Raw genomic sequence first — 19,296 nt, 5'->3', positions numbered from 1 at the left:
ACCTGTGGTCCAAATCCCAGGAGAAAGAGGAGACCTCTGTTCAGGTCGACATCTCGATAGAAAGAGAGAGAGATTCCATCTTGGTCTGCTTGGTAGGAAGCCAACTTCCACTGCACTGACCAATCAGAATGGAATCTGGAATTCACAGGTACGTGTCACTTTCGGTGACACAGGCCTGCAGGCAGATGGGGGAGGGGGAAAGACCCCCTGTGGAGGTGCGTGGCTGTGTTTCCACACAGAGGACGCTCCAATCTGAATGTTCAGACACAATTCAATCTGCATCCATGAATTGTTTCATAGAACCCTGAGGTCCCAACACCTTTCTAATGCAAATTCAATGCAGGTGATGGGAGACAAATCCACTGTCTTTGTCGCTGTGCATGAATGCATTAGGAGCGTTTATATGAAGCTAACAAGAGGTTTCAGCAGGGTTAGGGTTTTGACTGGAGTTAGAGAAATCCAGCGGGGATCCTCCCTCTGCCACGGCTCAGCAAGAAAACACTGTCTGAAGGAACCAAAAAGAGGGGATTTGGTGCTAAAAAGGATGAACACTTGATTTGAACTCAATCCTCTGAAATGTCATATTAACTACAGCTAAACTCTGGAATGTATTTTAGCATGGAGCCCCCCATCATTACATTGAAATCTCTTTAGGAGGCCAGTATGAACAGGAGGACCCAGGAAGCAGAACCTGTTTCAATCTACTTAAAATAGAGCAGGTTGTATTTTAAAATTGCCAAAATAACCTATAATTAATATATCAGAAAACTGATATGAAACCATGTTTATCGGCCCCAACCAGACGACCCAAGATTGAAGCTGATGTTACTCCAACACAACTTTTGGTAAATAATTAGTTTGGATACTGCTGGGTTGTGGTACTAATACTATTTCCTGCATCGTTTTCCTCGATTTGGTTTCTGTGGTTGCCATGGTTACAGGACAAGCTGCATCAGAAATGTAATTATGAGTACAGGGTCACGAGAACGTCACTAATGTATAAGCACCGACAAATATATTCTTTAGTAGTAGTACTAGAATAAATGACATCAAAACACTAAATAAACTATAAGCAGTGGTAATGAATCGGTAAACAGGAATCAAGCTTAAGTTCCTCTTTAGACAGAAAACACGCTGCAGTAGCGGTTTCCGTGTCTGAACCCGCTGCCAGTCAGAAGCAGCCAGAGGTTGTTAGGAGACACCTCTGCAGTTTGTCTGACATCAAGGGTGGGATTACTGAAAAAAGTAAATCTTTCTTTCATCCAAGCCCTCCATCATCATCATTATCGTGCCCACATTTTTGCTCTCTCTCCTCACTCATCCCTGCTCATCGGTGTCAGGAGACCTTCTGCTTTACAGCTGGAGGGCAGATATGTGGTTGGTAATGAGAGTTAGCGTGTAGATTAATCACAAGTCTACATACATGAAGTATAGGGGCAATGACACACGCACACACACACACACACACACACACACACACACACACACACACACACAGACAGAGAAACACGGTGTTCTGGGTGTTGAACGCACACAATGATGAAATATTGAGCAGAGTGGGGAGTTTGAGAGAGAGTGTAGAGAGGGGGCGGACGAGCGAGTAAAAGAGAGAATCATTGCATGTGTGTGTGTGTGTGTGTGTAAGTGTGTGTGTGTCAGCTCTCTGTGTACATGTGTCTTGATGTGGACTGAACCTCACCTGATGCTGTATGTAGGCATGCACTCTCTCCAGCATCCCTTCACAGGTGTACTCATAAGGCAGATATGGCTCAACCTGCAAACGACACACAGAAACGCATCGTTTACACACATCAACATGCACGTTTTGTTGCTCTCACACTGATTGCAATAAGCTGGCTCTTCACCATGTTCATTTCAGCAGATGAATGTTTCTAATGTGTCACTGCCTGCATTTGTATATTACCAATAGATCATCCCCAGCTGTGATGTGCTGGTTTTATCACTAAAAGCACACTTTTGATTGGTCTAATTAGAGATGAGCTGTTTTTTTCCCCGCTTATGCCAGTGCTCTGATGAATATAAATTGAATTTGCTTTTATAAAAAAGAAACTGCTTTAATGTGTTGATATCCTAATTGGAAATCAGCCACACTATAAAAATGTCAATTAAAGACATTCTTCTAAAAAGTGTAACAAATAGGACGACTTTTCTCCACGTTTAAGTGCTAACAGCAGAGATCGTGGTGGCTTGTCTTTATGCCTTTGTAAATGATACACGACGCACTAAATTGCATTTCCAATCTGAAATCAAAAGCAGTCGGATGTTCAACCATGTGTGAAATCAGACTTGGCCCATTTCAAGAGAAAATCACTGAAACGCAAGTATGCAGGAATGATGCAATTTAAAAAAGTTACGCACACTGCAAATCTGATCAAAGCCGTATGTTAATATCCTTTGTAAGAGCAACAGCAGAACGTCAACACGTCAGGCAAGGTGACTCAGCGCTGAGTGCTCATTCACAGCAGTGACCCAAACAAGAATTCTACAACAACAATACAATCCACAAACATTCACCACAAACAGACAAACCCCCCCTACCCCAAAAAAACATTTTATGTCATTTCCTTCTTCTATTAAGGCAAATACCAATTGAATCCACTATCATAATGTGGCCAAAGATCCAAAGGTTATCCACTGCAAACAACCGGTTAGAGGGATGGAGGGGAAACGACTGAAGGACAGAAAACGAAAGGATGAACAGATGAAGGAAAGGCAATAATTAAATCCACAGGAGAGAAAGAAAGAAAGTAAAGAAAGAAAGAAAATCACAACGAAAGAGATGAAGAAAGGATTTATTGGAACATGAGGACTTGTCAGCCAGCCACAGATTGCTTTGAGTGCATGAGTGAACACGAGCCTCTGCCCCACACACACACACACACACACACACACACACACACACACACACACACACACACACACACACACACACACACGTGTCTGTATGAGTGTGTGTCTGGAAGTCAGTGGCAGTAATGTGTGGGTAAGGCTCTGTGTGCTGATATGCCTGATCTGTGCAACTTTGGTGTCTCTCCAGTTGTGGTTATGTTTGGATAAATGCAAGGAATGAGTGTGTGTGTGTGTGTGTGTGTGCTTGCTGCTGCATTGTGCCTCCAGTGAAGGGTGAAGGGGTCCATCAGCTTTCTCACAGTGGCCTGACAGTGCAGACAGAGACAGAGCAGTCAGCCCGGCCTGCTCAACTGTAGCTTGTCTGACAACACAGACGGGATGCCCACACCACCTTTCCTCTAATCTCCATGCACACCGTCTAATCTGCTAACGGCACAGACTATTGCAGAATATTTAACAGATCATACAGACAGCTGTCTCCATGCTGCACATGATCCCACAGTGCCCTTCATGCAGTTGAGGAGGATGCTTTGTTTGAGTGTTACTGGGGATTTTCTGATTAAATATAACACAAAACTAGAGAAGTGTCCTCCGTAGAGTGCAGATCCCTATCAGTTGGACCGGGTCAACCGCTGCTAGGGTGATTGAATGAATACAACCCGTGTACCAGTGTATCAGACGTGTTTTTCACGGGCTTCAAATCTATTTTCTAAAGTGGCGGCTGGGGTTTGGCGATGCTCTCGGCTGTGTTATCACTAGCTGCCCCTAACGGACGTTAAAAGTAGTCAGTGAGGAGTCAGAAGACAGTCAGTGACACAGGCAATAAAAGGTGTTTTGACAAAGATCGAGTCACTGAGACGAAGAGAGGTCATTGAGCATGCAGCCGTAACTGGGCACCCAACATTCAATGCAGTTTGCTGCAGCAGAATGCTAAATTAGCCGTAGACATGCATGGGCGCCCTGCCTGAGACGAGGCTTTCATAAAGCCGTTTGCAGAGTAGTAATCCACTGCTCAATCTCTCATTCCAAGTGTAAATTTCATTCTCTTGATGAAATCTTTCCTAAAAATACTATGGTTCAGGTTGTGTGTGTTTAAAGTCCTCCATTTTAACGACTGAAAGTTTTGAGAGCGTGCAGACGTTTATTCAATCAGGGCATCACGCTCCCTCTCAATCTTTCTGTTTCTCTGTCTCTATGTTCATCTCTCTCGTTTATTCTCTATTCTTTCCCCGTTTTCTCCCCCTCCGTTGTGATTTCCAGAAAGATTTAATCTGGTTGACTCCTTAATTAACCTCTCTCCCACTCCTGGCAGTTCCTACCGTCCTCGTATTCTATGTCAGCCCACATTTCCTGTGTAGTAAAGTTCAGCAACCTGCAATATCACACTGCTACCCACATACTGGCAAACTCTGGGAAGCAGCACTGTGGCGAAGCTACGATGCTGTTCGTCAAAGTCTAAAAACTTTACTGCAACTTCATCAAAGCGCCTGAAGACAAACAAAACACATGCAGACGAAATCAGAACAAGGACATCCATAAAGCTAACCTCATTGAGTAAAGCATAGATAGTGGATAGCATAGATAGTGATTTATTATCTGATGTGGAAAAAAATAAAATATTTCTTTCTTTATTATCTTATTGTTTCATGCCGATTCACATCAGGGAATTGATTAACACGACCCCAGCCAGCCGCCAGCGTTCATATTCAACAAGGAGGATTTCACGAGGTATCAGTGCAGATCTTCATCTGATGCAGATGACTGATTTGACTTAAGTAGGAGCTGCATTGATAGAAAAGGCTTTTCAGCTTCAATTTATCGTCCTCGCCTGACAGCTGAGCTTCATCGGAGGGAGCTGAAAGCTCCGGCGTACAGTGTGCACGCCTCATCTTTCTATCCTTGCAGCACTCAGTGTGTTGAGAGTACCTTGGTCCTCATGATTTCCCTGATGGCAGAGTCGAACTCCAGGGAGTTGTTGTAGTCCACGGTCATGACGTGAGGTCTGCCGATGTACTGCTCTGCATACGGGTGCTGGGAGGACACCTGCAGAAAACACATGGTACACAGTAAGAGCTCTGTGTCCACACTGTTAAATCATCTGGCTCATTCTCAACCTTCCTTTCAGGAATGACGATGCTGTCGATAATTATGGTCTTTCTAATTATGAGTATGGGTATGCCGTGTGTTTTTTATACATCGTTATATGACTAGGAATATTTTAGGTATCTAGTTTGATACATTTAGAGCACAGCGAGCTCGCATATTGACTCTTCGTAGCTCTTTGAAGATGTTCTCCTCAGGGCTACATAGAATGCACTGGGCCAGAAAAAATGCCGCGTTTTCATTAATGGCAAGATAAATTGTTCTGTACCAGGAACGCCATGTTCCAGCCTCTTACCAAGCACTAACGCGAGCTCTCTGCACCTCAAGTGTGTTCCAGTTCTTTTCAAAGATCAACTGATGAATAAAGTTACTTGGCCAACTTGGCCGGGAGTGAGAACAGCAGTGGCCAAAGCATTAGCATCAGTGACTAATGTTGGAGGAGGAATGGACAGAACGAGCTTACCTCTCTAGAAGTGGGCTTGCCTCTGAAGAACTCATGATTAAGTGAGCTGTGAGGCGGGTGGAACTTGGGCTGCAGGAAGATGCAGCCATTGGCTATTGCTTCCAGAGGGGCTGGGCCTTCGTAGGGGAAACCAAAGCCAATGAAGAGCTAGAAAAACAACCAGGAATGTTATTATGTAATTATGTTAACACGTTTTTACATCAGTATCATAATGTGTGATTGTGCATGTATACTAAAATTGGTTTCTGGATAAACATTTCTGGATTTAAAGCTGCAGCAGAAGAATCTGCACTCAAACGACACCAGCAGCAGCGTGCATTCAGCAGCTAAAGTGTGCATTTGCATTGATTTCTTGCCTTGGCCTTGCGCAGCAGCTGCTGCAGCTCATGCTGGGGCAGCAGGCCATGGTTCTTCACGAAAGCCGGGACCTCCGGAGGTCTCTGGGTCTCATAGTAGACTGTTCCGTGGACCTCCATGTACCTGTGGAGAATCTGCAGGAAACCTTCCTTACCCTGCTGGGAGAAGAGGAGAAAAGGATGGGTTTGGTGAGATTGAGGACTCGGGGTGAGGAGAGGAGGGTGTATGGTTAAAAAAAAGTGTGTTAGAAAAGAACAGCAGGGAGAGGAATATGATTAAAGAGTCCGTCTCCATGTACGATGTGTTGTGTTGTTTCCTCTCCGATCTGTGTGTAAGCTGTCTGTCAGTATGTTTGTACAGTACGGTGTATCCATGGTTATCTCAAAATCTAAGACTGCTTGTGGGGTGAATAAGTCTAAAAGAAAGAGAAGACTACCTTCATATATGAACATAACTTGTGTACTCTAGCATTCATTTCCATAAATATTTCTCCACACAAAAATGCAAAAGGAAAGAGCAAAATTGTATTTCATTTCCCTCCGTGTTGACTTGGCAACTCAGCAGGTTGAACATCCGATCTCTCACCAGCCAAACTCATTATTTAGTTGTTCTTAATGACATCCTTTTGTTGTCAGATGTGCGAACAAATAATACATGGTTCCTAATTCCTGCACGGTGCGTTAAAATGACGATCAAATCACTTTTTCATGCTGCAAAGTGCTATGAGCGTTCTCTCAACATCGTCCAAACATTGTGCTAAATGTGTATTTGCATGAGGCCTATTTCCTTTTTCTCAGTGTGTGTTTTTGTAAGACAGAGACAGAGCAGTCCTACTCATATAGACCTCTGAGAGAGATAAGGAGGAGTAACTAACAGCAAGCACATGAATCAATCTCTACTACTGCAACACTGTGTTTTACACATTGGATAGTTGAATGCTGCTTATTCAATAACCCAGTGAGAAGCTTCCCTGCACATGATTGACCCTGAGAAGCTGAATGGCTGAAAATGCTTTGACATAATACTAAAGAAAAAAACAGATAGGTATACAGGTATATCCTTGGGCTTGTGTGGGTGTAAGATGTGCGATAAAGGCATTGCTTGCACTTAATATATCATTCATCTCTGCTTATTTTGCTCCAGAGTAGAAAGTCAAGGTTGAGCGTGATGATTGGGAGAAGAAAAACCAACCAGCATCGGTTAACAAACGAATGTGAACCATGTGAGCGGAGCGTAACCCTGGGCTGGAATATTGACTGGGCTGCCTGGCGTGGAGCAGCTTACTGTATCCCGTACTGTGGTGTAGCCCCACGCAGCCCTAATTGGAGGCTGTAGCGATCGATAACTTCCTCTGTGAGGATTTTCCCAGCCAATTAGGAGATTAGCTCAAGCGCTAAGTGCAGCAGACAACATGAATTTGCAGAAGGGGAAACGTGGGTGTGGAAGAGTGCAGATTCTAAAACCCCCCCCTCTCTCTCTGTGTGTGTCCAAGCTCACTCTCTCAACATGCATTGGATTAGGACTGGTAATAAATATGTTCTGCTGTGCCGGTTTTTATACCTCACCTCATTTCTCGCAGATTTAAGAAAATGAAATTGGCTTGCACGGCATGTTTTAAGCATATAAACCCGTATTCTGTTTCGAAAACACTATGACATATTTTTTTTTGGGTGGAGCAAAGATGGATGCAGGCAATTCTCTGAACACTTTAGTTAATGCAGGCTACCACATTTTGTTGGCTTGTTCTTGAAAATGAATGACAAAAATACAGTTTTTCTCAATACATATACTCACTCTCTGGGACTGTTAATGTTACTAGAGAAAGTTAACATTAATCAACGGGACTATTTTAATCGACCTCTGCCCTGTTGGCCGTCTACTTCACCGGGATGAGGGCAGACTCTTCCTGGTTAAGTAGTCTCCTGTCAGGCAAGGAGTGATGCTGAGGGACCATTACACCCAGCGCTGGCCATCGGCACTGGTGGGCTCATTTTCTGCACCTTTTATCAGTGTAGCATGAAAGCATTAGGAAGATAACTAGCTAAATAGCCCGCCGCTAAATGAGTCAAATACGTGCTATATCCCCACACTCTTGTCACATTGTCAGAACACTGTACTCACCTGATAAGTGACAACTTTGTCCGGCTCATTTTCTGTAACCAGAGTGGCACGAGAGCATGGCTGGAACGAGCAAGCTAGATTAATTCCACCGTGCTTTCATGCTACACAGGTCATATAAAACAACCCCACTAGCGGGCCATCTCTTCATCTCTCTAATCGTTAGCCTGCTACTCGTGACAGATGAGGAAGGTTAGCAGATGTCTGTGCTACTCTATTAGCAACATTCTCTCTCCATCCCTGAAATGCTTCACAGTTGATCATCTCAAATGTACAGTATGCGATATTGATCGTGGCACCCAACAATACAGCAATATGATATTTCGAATGTGTAGCACGACTCGTAGTGATTTTTTAAAATTCCAGTCTTTTCTTTGTTTTGCCTCAAGCAAGAGAGACACAAGGCAGATCTTGATGGATACACAAGATTCTTGTTAATCTAGTCCTTCATTCTAGTCAGTGGCAGACGAAAGCAAGCTTCTCCTTTATAGCTCCCAAAGCACAAAATGCTGAAATAATAACTGAATGAGATGGGAGCAACTTGAGCAACATCGGCATTCGTGCATCGAAGCATTAGATAATAAAAAGACAAAAACAAAACATACACCCTCCATAGTCTGTGTGCGTTCTGACAAATAAGATGATAACGGTTGTAGACAAAACTCTGGAAGAGTGATGAGTGATCATTTAATGCGGCGGTGCATTTGAGTGCACTTGTGACCAACAGCTTCCCATAAGTATCTTATCTGGATCCAACCTTGACAACAATTGTGTCCGTATGATGTATATGTTATGTTTTATATGTGTATGTGTGTATTCCTTTACTTGTCAGCAGCTCAGAGAAAAGTTGAGTTAAGAGGAATGTGCGGTGAAAGTAGCAGGCTCTTACCTGAAGCTAATGAGCATCCAGACGCATTCGCCACAAAAGAAAAAAAGATGGAAAGAGGACAAGAGATAGGGAGAAAAAGAATCACACACAGATTTACATAAAGAATACAACAATGGGGAAAGCAGAGACGAGAGAGCAGACACAAAAAATACTCATTACTGTACATTTTCCGCTTTATCACCATACTTTTGTAATTAGGTTATTGTACTTTTATTAACCCCCTCCTCCCTCATTTCTGTCTCTTTCACATGCCACAACTATAAAGAAATCCAGTGAATTGTAGTCACAGGGTGGGAGGTACTGAACACAACATCTTTATAATAATTATAACAAAGGAACAACTGTGCCACGCTACAATATGCAGAGGAAAAGAGGAAAATTAACTTTAGATTAAAGTTGTACAATAGTGTACGAAGAGCTGCACGGAGCTACGCTGTAATGGTGCAAACAGCGGGGGTGTGCAAAATGCTGCCGTTGGGTTTTTCTGTTAACATTGCAGTATATTGTGGGAGCTATTGTGTGTGTGTGTGTGTGTGTGTGTGTGTGTGTGTGTGTATCAACACTGAAAGAGACTGCTGTATGAGGAATTCAGAATAAATCAGCGTGAAACTCTTCTTTGCTTATTTAACAGATAAACCTATTCCACCAGCATGCAGGTGCAAAACAAGAAGGTGTGCATGTGAACGTGGTTCTCAATGCTGCCTAGATATACTGTATGTGCAGTGTGTGTGTTTGCTACATGCTTCAGTCAGTACCTTCCACATGCTGGCCTCTTTCCCGTACACCACAGCCATGTTGTTGACCTTGTTCTGTTGGATGCTCCTCTTCTCCGTCTCATTCAGCTCCTCTGAAACGAAGCCCATGAAGGAGTTGTCTGGTGTGTGAGCTGAATGTGTGTGTGTGCGTAAGAGGGCATGGTAGTTGTCGTTGTAAGTGAGACAGAGAAGAACACAGAAGAGAGAAAGGAGGTTTCATTGTTAGAGAGAGACGGCAAAGACAGAAAAAAGCACCACATCCGCTTCAGATCAACGGCTCAGTCAGTGTGATCATCGGCCCCCCTAAGTATTATAAATAGTGACTGTCATAAAGCCAGATGCTGCTGGCTATGTGAGGCTGAGATGGTTTTGGCAGTACTGAAATGTACTGACATGGTTTTCAATTTACTGATTTGAACTTTATATGATCAAAACCAACTACGTTCACGACTTTACAGATTTTTATTGCATGCCCATAGTCTATGCCAGTTTTTTTGTTGTTTTTTTTGCCGTGCACATTCTTGCAAAATTAAGTCAAAGTAATAAATAAAATATGAAGCCGTTAATAATAAGGTTGAGTCGGTCGTAAACGTGGGCGTCTGCAGCAGGCTGCATATTGACGTTATGATGATCATGTTGTTGGGTGCCAACTATAGCTGAAAGAGCATGACATTGTAGAGAAGTGGATATGAAAGCAGAGGAGAGTTAAGTTGTCAATGTTTCAGTCAGGAGACAGACAACAATGAGGGCTTTGAAACCAGCAGATCAGTCATAATGTTAGCATGAAGCAGAAAGAGAAGAGCAAACACGATGAAGAACGGATGCAGCTTGATGCTGCGGTGTTGCTGAAAATAGCTGCATTAGACACATTACTCCAAATGAATGTGAACAAGCAGCCGGACCTGTCAAAGAAAGTGAAAACACTGTCAAGACTGGTGACAGATCTGTGTGTGTGTTTTGAAGTGATAAAATACAAATGCTTCGGTTTTACACAAATATATGTATAACGGTGTATACGGGTCATTTCAGTCAAAACAAGCTGGGTGAGGGGTTAATATTTCCAGATAGAACTCAGAGTTTGAGATTAAAGTCATAAATGTACAAGAAAAACACTTGCAAATCTACACAAAACAAACTTTGATATTCTCTGAGATTATTAAATCATACATCTATGAGAAAAAAAACCCTTACCCTAATTACATTAGTATTTATTTATGTGTTTTTCTCAAAACTGTACCACTTTAATTGAGGAATTTGCCGTCATAGACATGAGATGATATGATATCTTAGTTATAATGTGATGTCTAAATTAATATTATAATAATGTAAAACAGCCATTAGCATACTGACAGTATGTGTAGTGTATTACAGAAGCTGAAAAGGGAATTCAATGAAGATTTCTGTTCATGGAGCTTTGTTCTTACGGAACATGGTCATGTACTGCCTGGCGTTGAGGTTCCAGTAGCCCCAGTTGGTCCGGTAGCCGTGCAGCGTCGCGTACTCCTCGTGGTTGTAGGCTGGCTCCGTCCCAAACGTATCAATCACTCGGATATGACACCTGCAAAGACACAGAACAACCTTTAAAACAACATGTTGCTATTGTCTCCCATGTACAAAAAATATCAGGATATGATTTTTATGTCGTGCGTGTAATCATCTCTTCATCTGTGTCAACACCAGTTATGGAAGCTTCAAGATGGAGTTTGAAACTGTTGACAAAATAAGAACCTAACATGAACATTTTGCAAATAATAAAACAATAAGCACTTAAGTACATTATAAAGTAACGTGGATTACCAGTTAGTGTTACATTTATTATACTGCAGCTTTTAGATGGTTCAAATATAATGTTTCTGTTTGTTTTGTGTTGACACACACTGTATGCTTCTTCATCATGCATACTTATATATCATTATTTAATGAAGGCTATTTAGGCCATTGCTATGTAACATTAGGTCTTTAGTGCATCATTTTATTGCTGTCTCATTTCCATGAAGGTTGTTCATGTCTCTAAAACAGTTTCTTGAGATAATGAGAAATCTTGAATCTACATCACATCATTCTCTTTTCCGTTCTGAGCTCGGCGACTTCAGACAGGCGCTGCCTCGGGGGTAGGATGTGCATGGAGGGTGGTGCGAGGTGCTGACTAAATGACACGCTAGGTTTTCGCAGACTGTGAGCACGGACTGAATGCAAAGCGCAGCACAAATCTGTCTTCCACTTCAAGCTAGTAAATCTGTCCCTGTGTGGTATAAATCATTCTGTCTCCAGCTTTGACAAGAGGCTTTAATGACAGCAACACTACTAACTGCACAGATAATGTATTGTACATATCTGCAGGTTTGTCATTAAAGGAGAAACACAAAAGCTAACAATAGAAGAAAAACCAAAAACAACAGCAACAACAGGAACTAGCAGTTTTGTTGGCAAGTTGCCAAGTGCAGTGTGGGAGGTTTGACATGAAAATGACAAGAATGAATAAAATCACTCTGAGCTTTAGAGGTTGGAGTTGTGATAGGAAAGTGGTAAGGGTTTCCAGGTGAACGCATAGTAGCACAGCACTAAAGCCCTGAGGCTGGCATACAACAGAATCACACACACACACACACACACACACACACACACACACACACACACACACACGCATCTCGGCAACTTTGGAGGTAACGTTATGACTGTGGAACATGAATTTGCAGCTGCTCCTCTCATTATGCAATAATAATTGGGAATCATTTACATTATATGACGACTATGAAGTCATGTTTACCAATCTGAGACTTATAATTAAACTTAATGTTAGTTAGCGCTTCTTTTCCTTCCTAATTGCCTGCTAAACGAATGAGCTAGCTTGCAAATTATGTAACATTAAAAGGCAGAGTAGGTGACTTTGACTTTGAACGCATCTCGGAACCCAAAAAGTCCCGCCCCCTGCATTCAGACCTCTGTTCAAAGCCGCTCCCCCACAACGCCAAACGAGTGATCGAGTTCGGCAGAATGCTGCAATCAGGAAGTAAGCATTGACAGACATGAGGCCGTCCAATTATTTTTTTCGGGCCCGACTTTTGCTCGGACATTTTTTATTAGCATTAACAGCAATTGATGATGTTTAAACGAGGCTTCAAATTGGTTTGAAAATACTGACCCTGAGGATTCAGAGGACATCAGCGTACAAGATGCTAAAACACACACACACACACACACACACACACACACACACACACACACACACACACACACACACACACACACACACACACACAATCTGCCAGTCTGTTAGCTCAGGGGGATTAACGGGTGCTAAAGGTGGCAGCGTCCTCTTCCTCAGCTCGGAGGCTCTTTCCTGCAGATAACTATGTGTCTCTGTGTGCTGAGGAAAAGCATGACAAGGTAAAAGAGTGTGTCTTTCTTGGCACACCACTGGTCCTGTAGTTGTAGACAGGTAACAATTTCCACACATTGCTTTCAAATAAGTAAGTTATAAATAAGTCAATCGTATTAACATACACCTTCCTTCTCAAACACAACAGTCTAGTTATTCTGTTTTATGATCTGTTAAAATGTTAGTTTCCCTGTCTGTTCAATGATGGATTTCTTACTGTCAAACTTTGATTCCTGATGTGTTATTGCGTTCTTGTATTATAGCTGCATTGGAAACAGTTGGATGAGATGTCATGTGTTCTACACCCAAGACACTTATTCTCTTAAATGCATTGTATTCTCGTAACGTTGCTTCCAGGGGAGAAGTCCTCTACTGATGTATTGCCAGTCTTGTGTCTCAGCCACTTACAAACAAGATCCAAACTGCTCTCTGATCTCAAGTGTTCCCCAGAACAGCATTTAGCATTGCTTTCAGACATCTGCTGCTCAGGCATCACCTTGGGTGATTGTTTATATATTGTATTGTGTAAAAAAATATGTTCCTCTTAGGGCCTTCCAGTCTTAACAGAGACAAGGTGAAGTCTCATTTCCAAGGTATTTCTGTCAATGACTGCAGCATCAAAGAGGCCAACCAATGAATTGACTTTGATACATCTCAGAAAGGAGCTTATAAAAACGGTCTTATCTGCAAGAGAGTAAAAAAGAAAAAGAAAAAACACATGCACTTATCAGTCCAGCCTCGTTTTATGGCATTAAGTATATGATATTCTGCAGAAAGCGTTGTGTCTCTTTGAAAGGGTCGCTGAGGATGAATTATTAATAATACATGTTAGTTTCACTTGTCTCTGCCATCTCCCTTCATCCCTCGCTCCAACCTGCGCTATCACATGTCGTCGGCTCTGAAATGGTGAAAATGTTTCTGCCCACAGATAAGAGCTCCCCGAAGGGAGGCAAAACAAGAAGGAGCGGCAGAAGAGGGGATAAGCGGAGGAGTAGCTGAGCTGAATATCTATCGGGAGATCAGAGTATGAGGCTAATCTGGGTTAAACGGCTGCTCAGCAAGGCTCTACAGTCCTCTGGGGTGAAGGGAATATGGCAGGGTGGTGTATTGTCACCCACAGTTTTAGCTTTAGCTTTAGGAAAGTAAGAAAAGACACAATTTGACAACAGAGGCTTTCAGTTTTACCATTTTTTTATGTTTTAGGCCAATGTGCAGTTAGACTTTTCCATCAATATTTTTTTCGGGATGACTAGCTGATCATTCATAACACGCCAACATCAGTACGCCCAATGAGTTATCCATTATCCACAATTAATGACATTCACTCGGTTTCACCGGAGGATTTGCTAAAACCTGGAACAATGGTTAACGTCCCATTAAGTTTTTATGCAACGGAGACGCTCACTTTACCAGTAAATAGGACAGACCAGATACTTGGCAACAAGGGTATTTTTAGTCCTCCCACGTAATGCTAGCTTCAAAAACAACAACAGTGCATGTTTGGTGGTTGAAAACAGTGAATATAATTCAACATTATGTTTTACAACATGACCATGAGCCAGGGCACTGCACACAAATCTAGTTTCAGCTAGTAACAGCAAGACCACCATGTGGTGTTCAGAGGCACTGAATAGGACTACTCGTTGTTGTAAATAATATAATATAAGATGTCTTTTCACTTAATGTAGCCAGTGCAATCATTTAAACAATGAAAAGACAGTTGAAACTGAAATTGCTTAGTAGGTGTCGATTATCAGGACTTTTTGACACCCTGCGCCCAATCACAATTTACCCTGACCATTGTAAATCACAGTAGTTGGATCTCAGCAGATGTAGTCATCTCTTACTGTTTAATAGCTTGTGTTACAGTGAGTTACAATAAAGGCCACATGCTCTCATAGAGTCCTTTTCAAAGACAGGTAGAATAGGCAGGTGAAGAAACACCGAAATAGAGAAACAATAAAAATGGATATTGTGCTCCAGATAGTTTTGCATTTTTCATGTTACGCGGTGTGCCTTTATCTTAGTGACTGGTTTCTTTCAAAGAGCAGTGATGTGTATAACACTTCCCCTTCCATCTATCATTTATCCCTCATCACTTTAGCAGATGCTGCTGCAGCTCACTACGCTACACCCAGTAGTCTACGTTAGAACTACTTGAGCATACTGAACACTAAGCGGAGCCATGGTGTTTTTTAAATGTTTTTGTTTCAATTGAAAGCTGAATGATACAGGGGCACAGGGTTGGAAAAAAGCCTCAAGCCATGCCAAAGATTACAGATATCAATTATGTCAGAGGAGCTGTAAAATGTTGTCAAGAGAGCTCAAGGTGGGGCTCTGATTGACACACCAGAGTACATGTTCGATTAAAGTATGTGTTGAGAAAATGGACTAATGAAACCCAGATATTTTAAAAATAATAATGTATTTAAAACTAACTGCTGCCTCAGTTTAACATCTCGCCAAAGGACTGCAGTTGAGAATTAGCCTGCTGGCTAACACTGGCACATTTACAGAAATGTTGATCAATGTGCACTGTCCTTTCAATAATAATAATAAAATAAATCAATATAAAGGTTGCAGTTAACGTCCCTGTCTGTCCGAATGGCATCACTTCATCATTTCATCCTGTTAGGCATTTGTAATTATATGTGTATTAAAATGGCACTAAATAGCGTAGGGATTATTGAGTTATGACCAAAAACCTGTTTTCATATCACATGACCCTCGGCCATCACATTCTAATCAGTTCAATTCTGAGTTCAGCTGATGTTTGAGCCAAATTTGAAGAAATTGGCTCAAGGAGATTTCACGAGAATGGGACGGATTTTAGGTCAGTGATTTTGACTTCTGACCTCCAAAATCTAATTTGATCATCTTTGAATCCAAGTGGACATTTGCTCCAAATTTGAATAAACTCCCTTCAGGCATTCCTGAGTTATTATGAGAACATAAAGCCCCCGGCCACGGCTTTCTCTGACACGGAGGCATGATTAGAAAGAGGGCCATCGAGCTAATAACAAGGTCTTTTGTAATCTCAAAATAAATGTCATGATGGATGCAGGTACATTTTGATCCAACAGTATAATTCCTTCCACAAAAGTAAATTAAAACCTTTCTTTGAAGAAACATTTTTCGGCCTCCATACAATCATACACAAAAAACACATGACATGACACCTTTAGCAGAATCAAAATTAAACCTGTTTTTTTAAGTTAAAGATTCAGCATGCCCTTAGGGAAGCTCAGCTACTCTGGCTTGTTTTGTGTCTTAGTACGGATTTTTTTCAAGCCTTCCCTTGGACATCTTCAGCCTCTCTCAGAGCAGTAAATTCAGCATGCAGGGGAAATCAATATGCTCGTCCTATAATCAGATGAGTGGGTGTGATTTAAGACTATCTCCTATTGACGTTCAGCATCTTTACGTGCAGTCATACGCCCTCGCATGCACACAATCACACAGAACACAATGACACACCAGACAGCGCAGCATCGTGTTGTCCAGGCGTAATAAATGATTGTGGGTGTCGGCGGGAACGTTAAACAAAAGTAATTAAAGGGAGCTGAAGGGCCCCAAAGCTCAGAGCACTTGATTAATGATGCCTTTCAGCACACACGGCTCCCCTAGAATGGTCTAACCTGACGAGGCGGGAGAGAGAGGGAGAGAGAAGTGAATAGGTGTCATTGACCTGTCCTAAACCTTTAGGTGATAGTGGAACTATTGGGTTAAGATAAGTGGACCAAGAGGTTTAGAACAGATGCCTGAGAGAAGGGAAAGTGTTGTTTTCAGCACAAAATGTCGGTGCATGCACCATGTCATGTTACACTTGCATGTAAATTTGAATGAATTCTATGAAGTTGGTTGCGTGTTCATAAATCTGCACTTGACCAAGTAATTGAATTTCCTGGGCATTGCTCATCTATTTTCAAATCAGCGAAGCCTCTCGTGAAAGCGAGGATAGATGGTTCTCGTTCCATCCGTATTGCTGAAACATTCAGATGAATTCCCTCACCGCGGGCGTCTGGGCAACAAGACAGCGTCTTTTACAAACACTAAAAGTCACATTGTGTTAGGGAAAGCAGAAATCAAGACTGCGCGGTAATGACGGCGTGGGAGGACTGCTGACCTCAGCAAGCAATTAGGTGCAGACTGCTGGCTGACTGGCATCTTGTCTGGGGGAATTGTGTCTGTGTGTCTGTGTGTGTTTGTGTGTGAGACAGATCATGAGAAAGGCAGAAGCAGCAAAACAGGTTGTGTGCTGGGAAAATAGCTCCCCAGCTTGCCCCTAATGCGTTTCTCTCTCTCATAATTGGATTTTAAAAATACATACATGGAGCGACCCTTTATATGTGGTGTCACGTTGTCTCTAGACACTTTCCGCTCCAATCTCTCTATCGCTGCTCTTCCCTTTGTCCTTTGTTGCAATCTGTCCACACACTTTCACTGTTTTATCTCTCCCTTTTGCTTTCATTTGGCCTCCCGTGCACACGGGCCCTTCTCCTCTTTTATCTGTCATTGTTGTTTCTTTACGCTGGGAGCAAGAACAAGGAAAGCAAAATAACAGCCGCTGCCACCACATACAGTGAGGGAGACGGAGATGCCAATTTATTGGACAAAGAAGGATGTGGTGGGGACAGAGACGGGTGGCTCACGCTGTTTTTAAAGGGGCAGGGCTCAAGCTGGACTTTGAATCTTGTGTATTTCAGAGGCAACAACATGGCTAACCGCTGAAGGTAATATGAGCTGGTATTACGTGTTATTTTTGTGCTTCGTTTCCGTCTTTGCAGCTGTGCCAAAAGCTATTAAGCACACTTTTGTAGCAGCACAAAAAGAACCTCTCAGTCTGTTTCTTTTTAACGTCTCACTAATCCTTCTTCCTTCTCATGAGGCAGATGTCTCCTGTTTTTTTCCCTTCTTGTCTTCCTGTCTCTTCTTCTTTCTGTGTTTAATCGCCACCCTGCTGCTGACAGTGTGCCTCTGAGTGCATTAAAACAACAGCAATAATAAGCTGCAGAGCCGGGGGTTTGATCGGAAATTGGTCCACCCACGAACTGACGTACACGTGTCCCGATGTGTTGAGTTTCTCACATGCCTCCAATGTCGTATGACTTGTGATGGTTTTATTATTCTTGCTGTGAAGAGTAATGGTGCATGGCAGGTGGTGGAGTGCCAGTTTCTGTATGTGTGCATTGTGCAAGTTTTTTTCCATTACACCACAACAGTATCATTGTGCAATTTGAGGTGTTTAACTGGATGGAGATGAATGGTTGGAGAGAGATGGCATATGCATATGCTGTGTGTGTGTGTGTGTGTGCGCGAGTGTGTGTGTGTGTGTTTGTCTGACAGATAGAGTGTGAATTTAACAAGCTGAATGAGTTACAGTCAGACATCTGGACAGAGACATGTACGCCTTATTACTATCAATAATTAATCCATAAACACAGCCAATAAATCTACTTGCCTGCCTGGGAAACTGCTGACACACACACACACACAGTGAGAAAGTGGAGATACTTAACTCCACACACAAACAAACAGAATGCACTCCCACTAACTTGTGTTTCTTGAGTGAGAGCCCCATATGTTGCTTCATCTGCTGCATGCCGTGGTAGTCAGTGTAGATGAGGTCAAAGGGCAGCGGGCCGGTCAGTGGGCAACTGCCTCTTCCCGGGGGAACGCCGAGGAACCTGCAACGCACGTCAACAGAAGCACAGAGTTTAGACAAGCAGCACACAACATGAGCGAAAGAGAAGAGAGGAAATTCACTCCAAAAATAGTGCGAGGACATGAGCTGCACTTCAGAACATCCGAGCATCCATTATTGACTCGGACAAAAACATTTTGTTTCAGAAAGGAACATAAAGAGGAGGTGAACAAACAGTGCAACAGTGTCTGCTGGGAGGCAAATTCATTCATCAATGGGGTGAAATGGATGTTTGTTTGTTTGGTTTGAACTTATTTCTGTGAATCGTTTCATTCTAGAGCATGTTCATATAACGCTGGCAGTCTGTCAGGTAAAGGACATTATCACAGTATATTTCATTGAGATGTGGTGATAGTTTGAGTTCTTCATTATTGAACCCCAGGTGTGATACTGTAAGTAGTACAGCTCTATCCTCATTGTTCTGCATTTTTATGGACTAGAATAACACGTTTATGAGCTTGTTTCTGTTTCTATCACAATTCTTACATACTGTTGGACACACAGTCGAGCAAAACCATTCTAAAATGGGTTAACAGTAGTGGGATAATCGTTGTATTACAGAGATGTAAATTGCATTACAGCATTTAGTGTGAATTCTTCGTCTACTGTAGAGTACGTGACTTCTGGCATCTGCATGCTTTTAAAGCTGACCACATG

At 42.4% G+C, this 19,296-nt stretch overlaps 2 protein-coding genes across 3 annotated transcripts in view; one reads left to right on the top strand and one right to left on the bottom strand.

Annotated features, from left to right (window-relative positions):
- The window catches only part of LOC311008880 (ATP-dependent RNA helicase DDX39A), a 104,395-nt gene extending 95,066 nt beyond the window's left edge, over positions 1–9,329 (top strand). Inside the window, exon 11 of the mRNA XM_084002824.1 lies at positions 9,314–9,329. The gene's annotated coding sequence lies outside the window, so the exon portion shown is untranslated. The remainder of the gene's footprint in view (positions 1–9,313) is intronic.
- The window catches only part of LOC311008844 (alpha-1,6-mannosylglycoprotein 6-beta-N-acetylglucosaminyltransferase B-like), a 111,830-nt gene that overhangs the window by 2,848 nt on the left and 89,686 nt on the right, over positions 1–19,296 (bottom strand). Inside the window, exons 9-15 of one of the 2 annotated variants that reach the window (XM_084002767.1) lie at positions 18,491–18,622; positions 10,981–11,114; positions 9,541–9,687; positions 5,794–5,939; positions 5,438–5,584; positions 4,798–4,914; positions 1,700–1,774 (exon numbers count right to left, since the gene is read on the bottom strand). In XM_084002767.1, the coding sequence (XP_083858893.1) occupies positions 1,700–1,774; positions 4,798–4,914; positions 5,438–5,584; positions 5,794–5,939; positions 9,541–9,687; positions 10,981–11,114; positions 18,491–18,622 (898 nt within the window). Of the gene's footprint in view, positions 1–1,699; positions 1,775–4,797; positions 4,915–5,437; positions 5,585–5,793; positions 5,953–9,540; positions 9,688–10,980; positions 11,115–18,490; positions 18,623–19,296 lie in introns of both variants that reach the window. The other variant, XM_084002768.1, reaches the window with a different exon arrangement.

This window comes from Eutrigla gurnardus (assembly GCF_963514095.1).
Source record: "Eutrigla gurnardus genome assembly, chromosome: 3".
NCBI lineage: Eukaryota > Metazoa > Chordata > Actinopteri > Perciformes > Triglidae > Eutrigla > Eutrigla gurnardus.
This window is presented reverse-complemented; position numbering and strand designations above follow the sequence as displayed.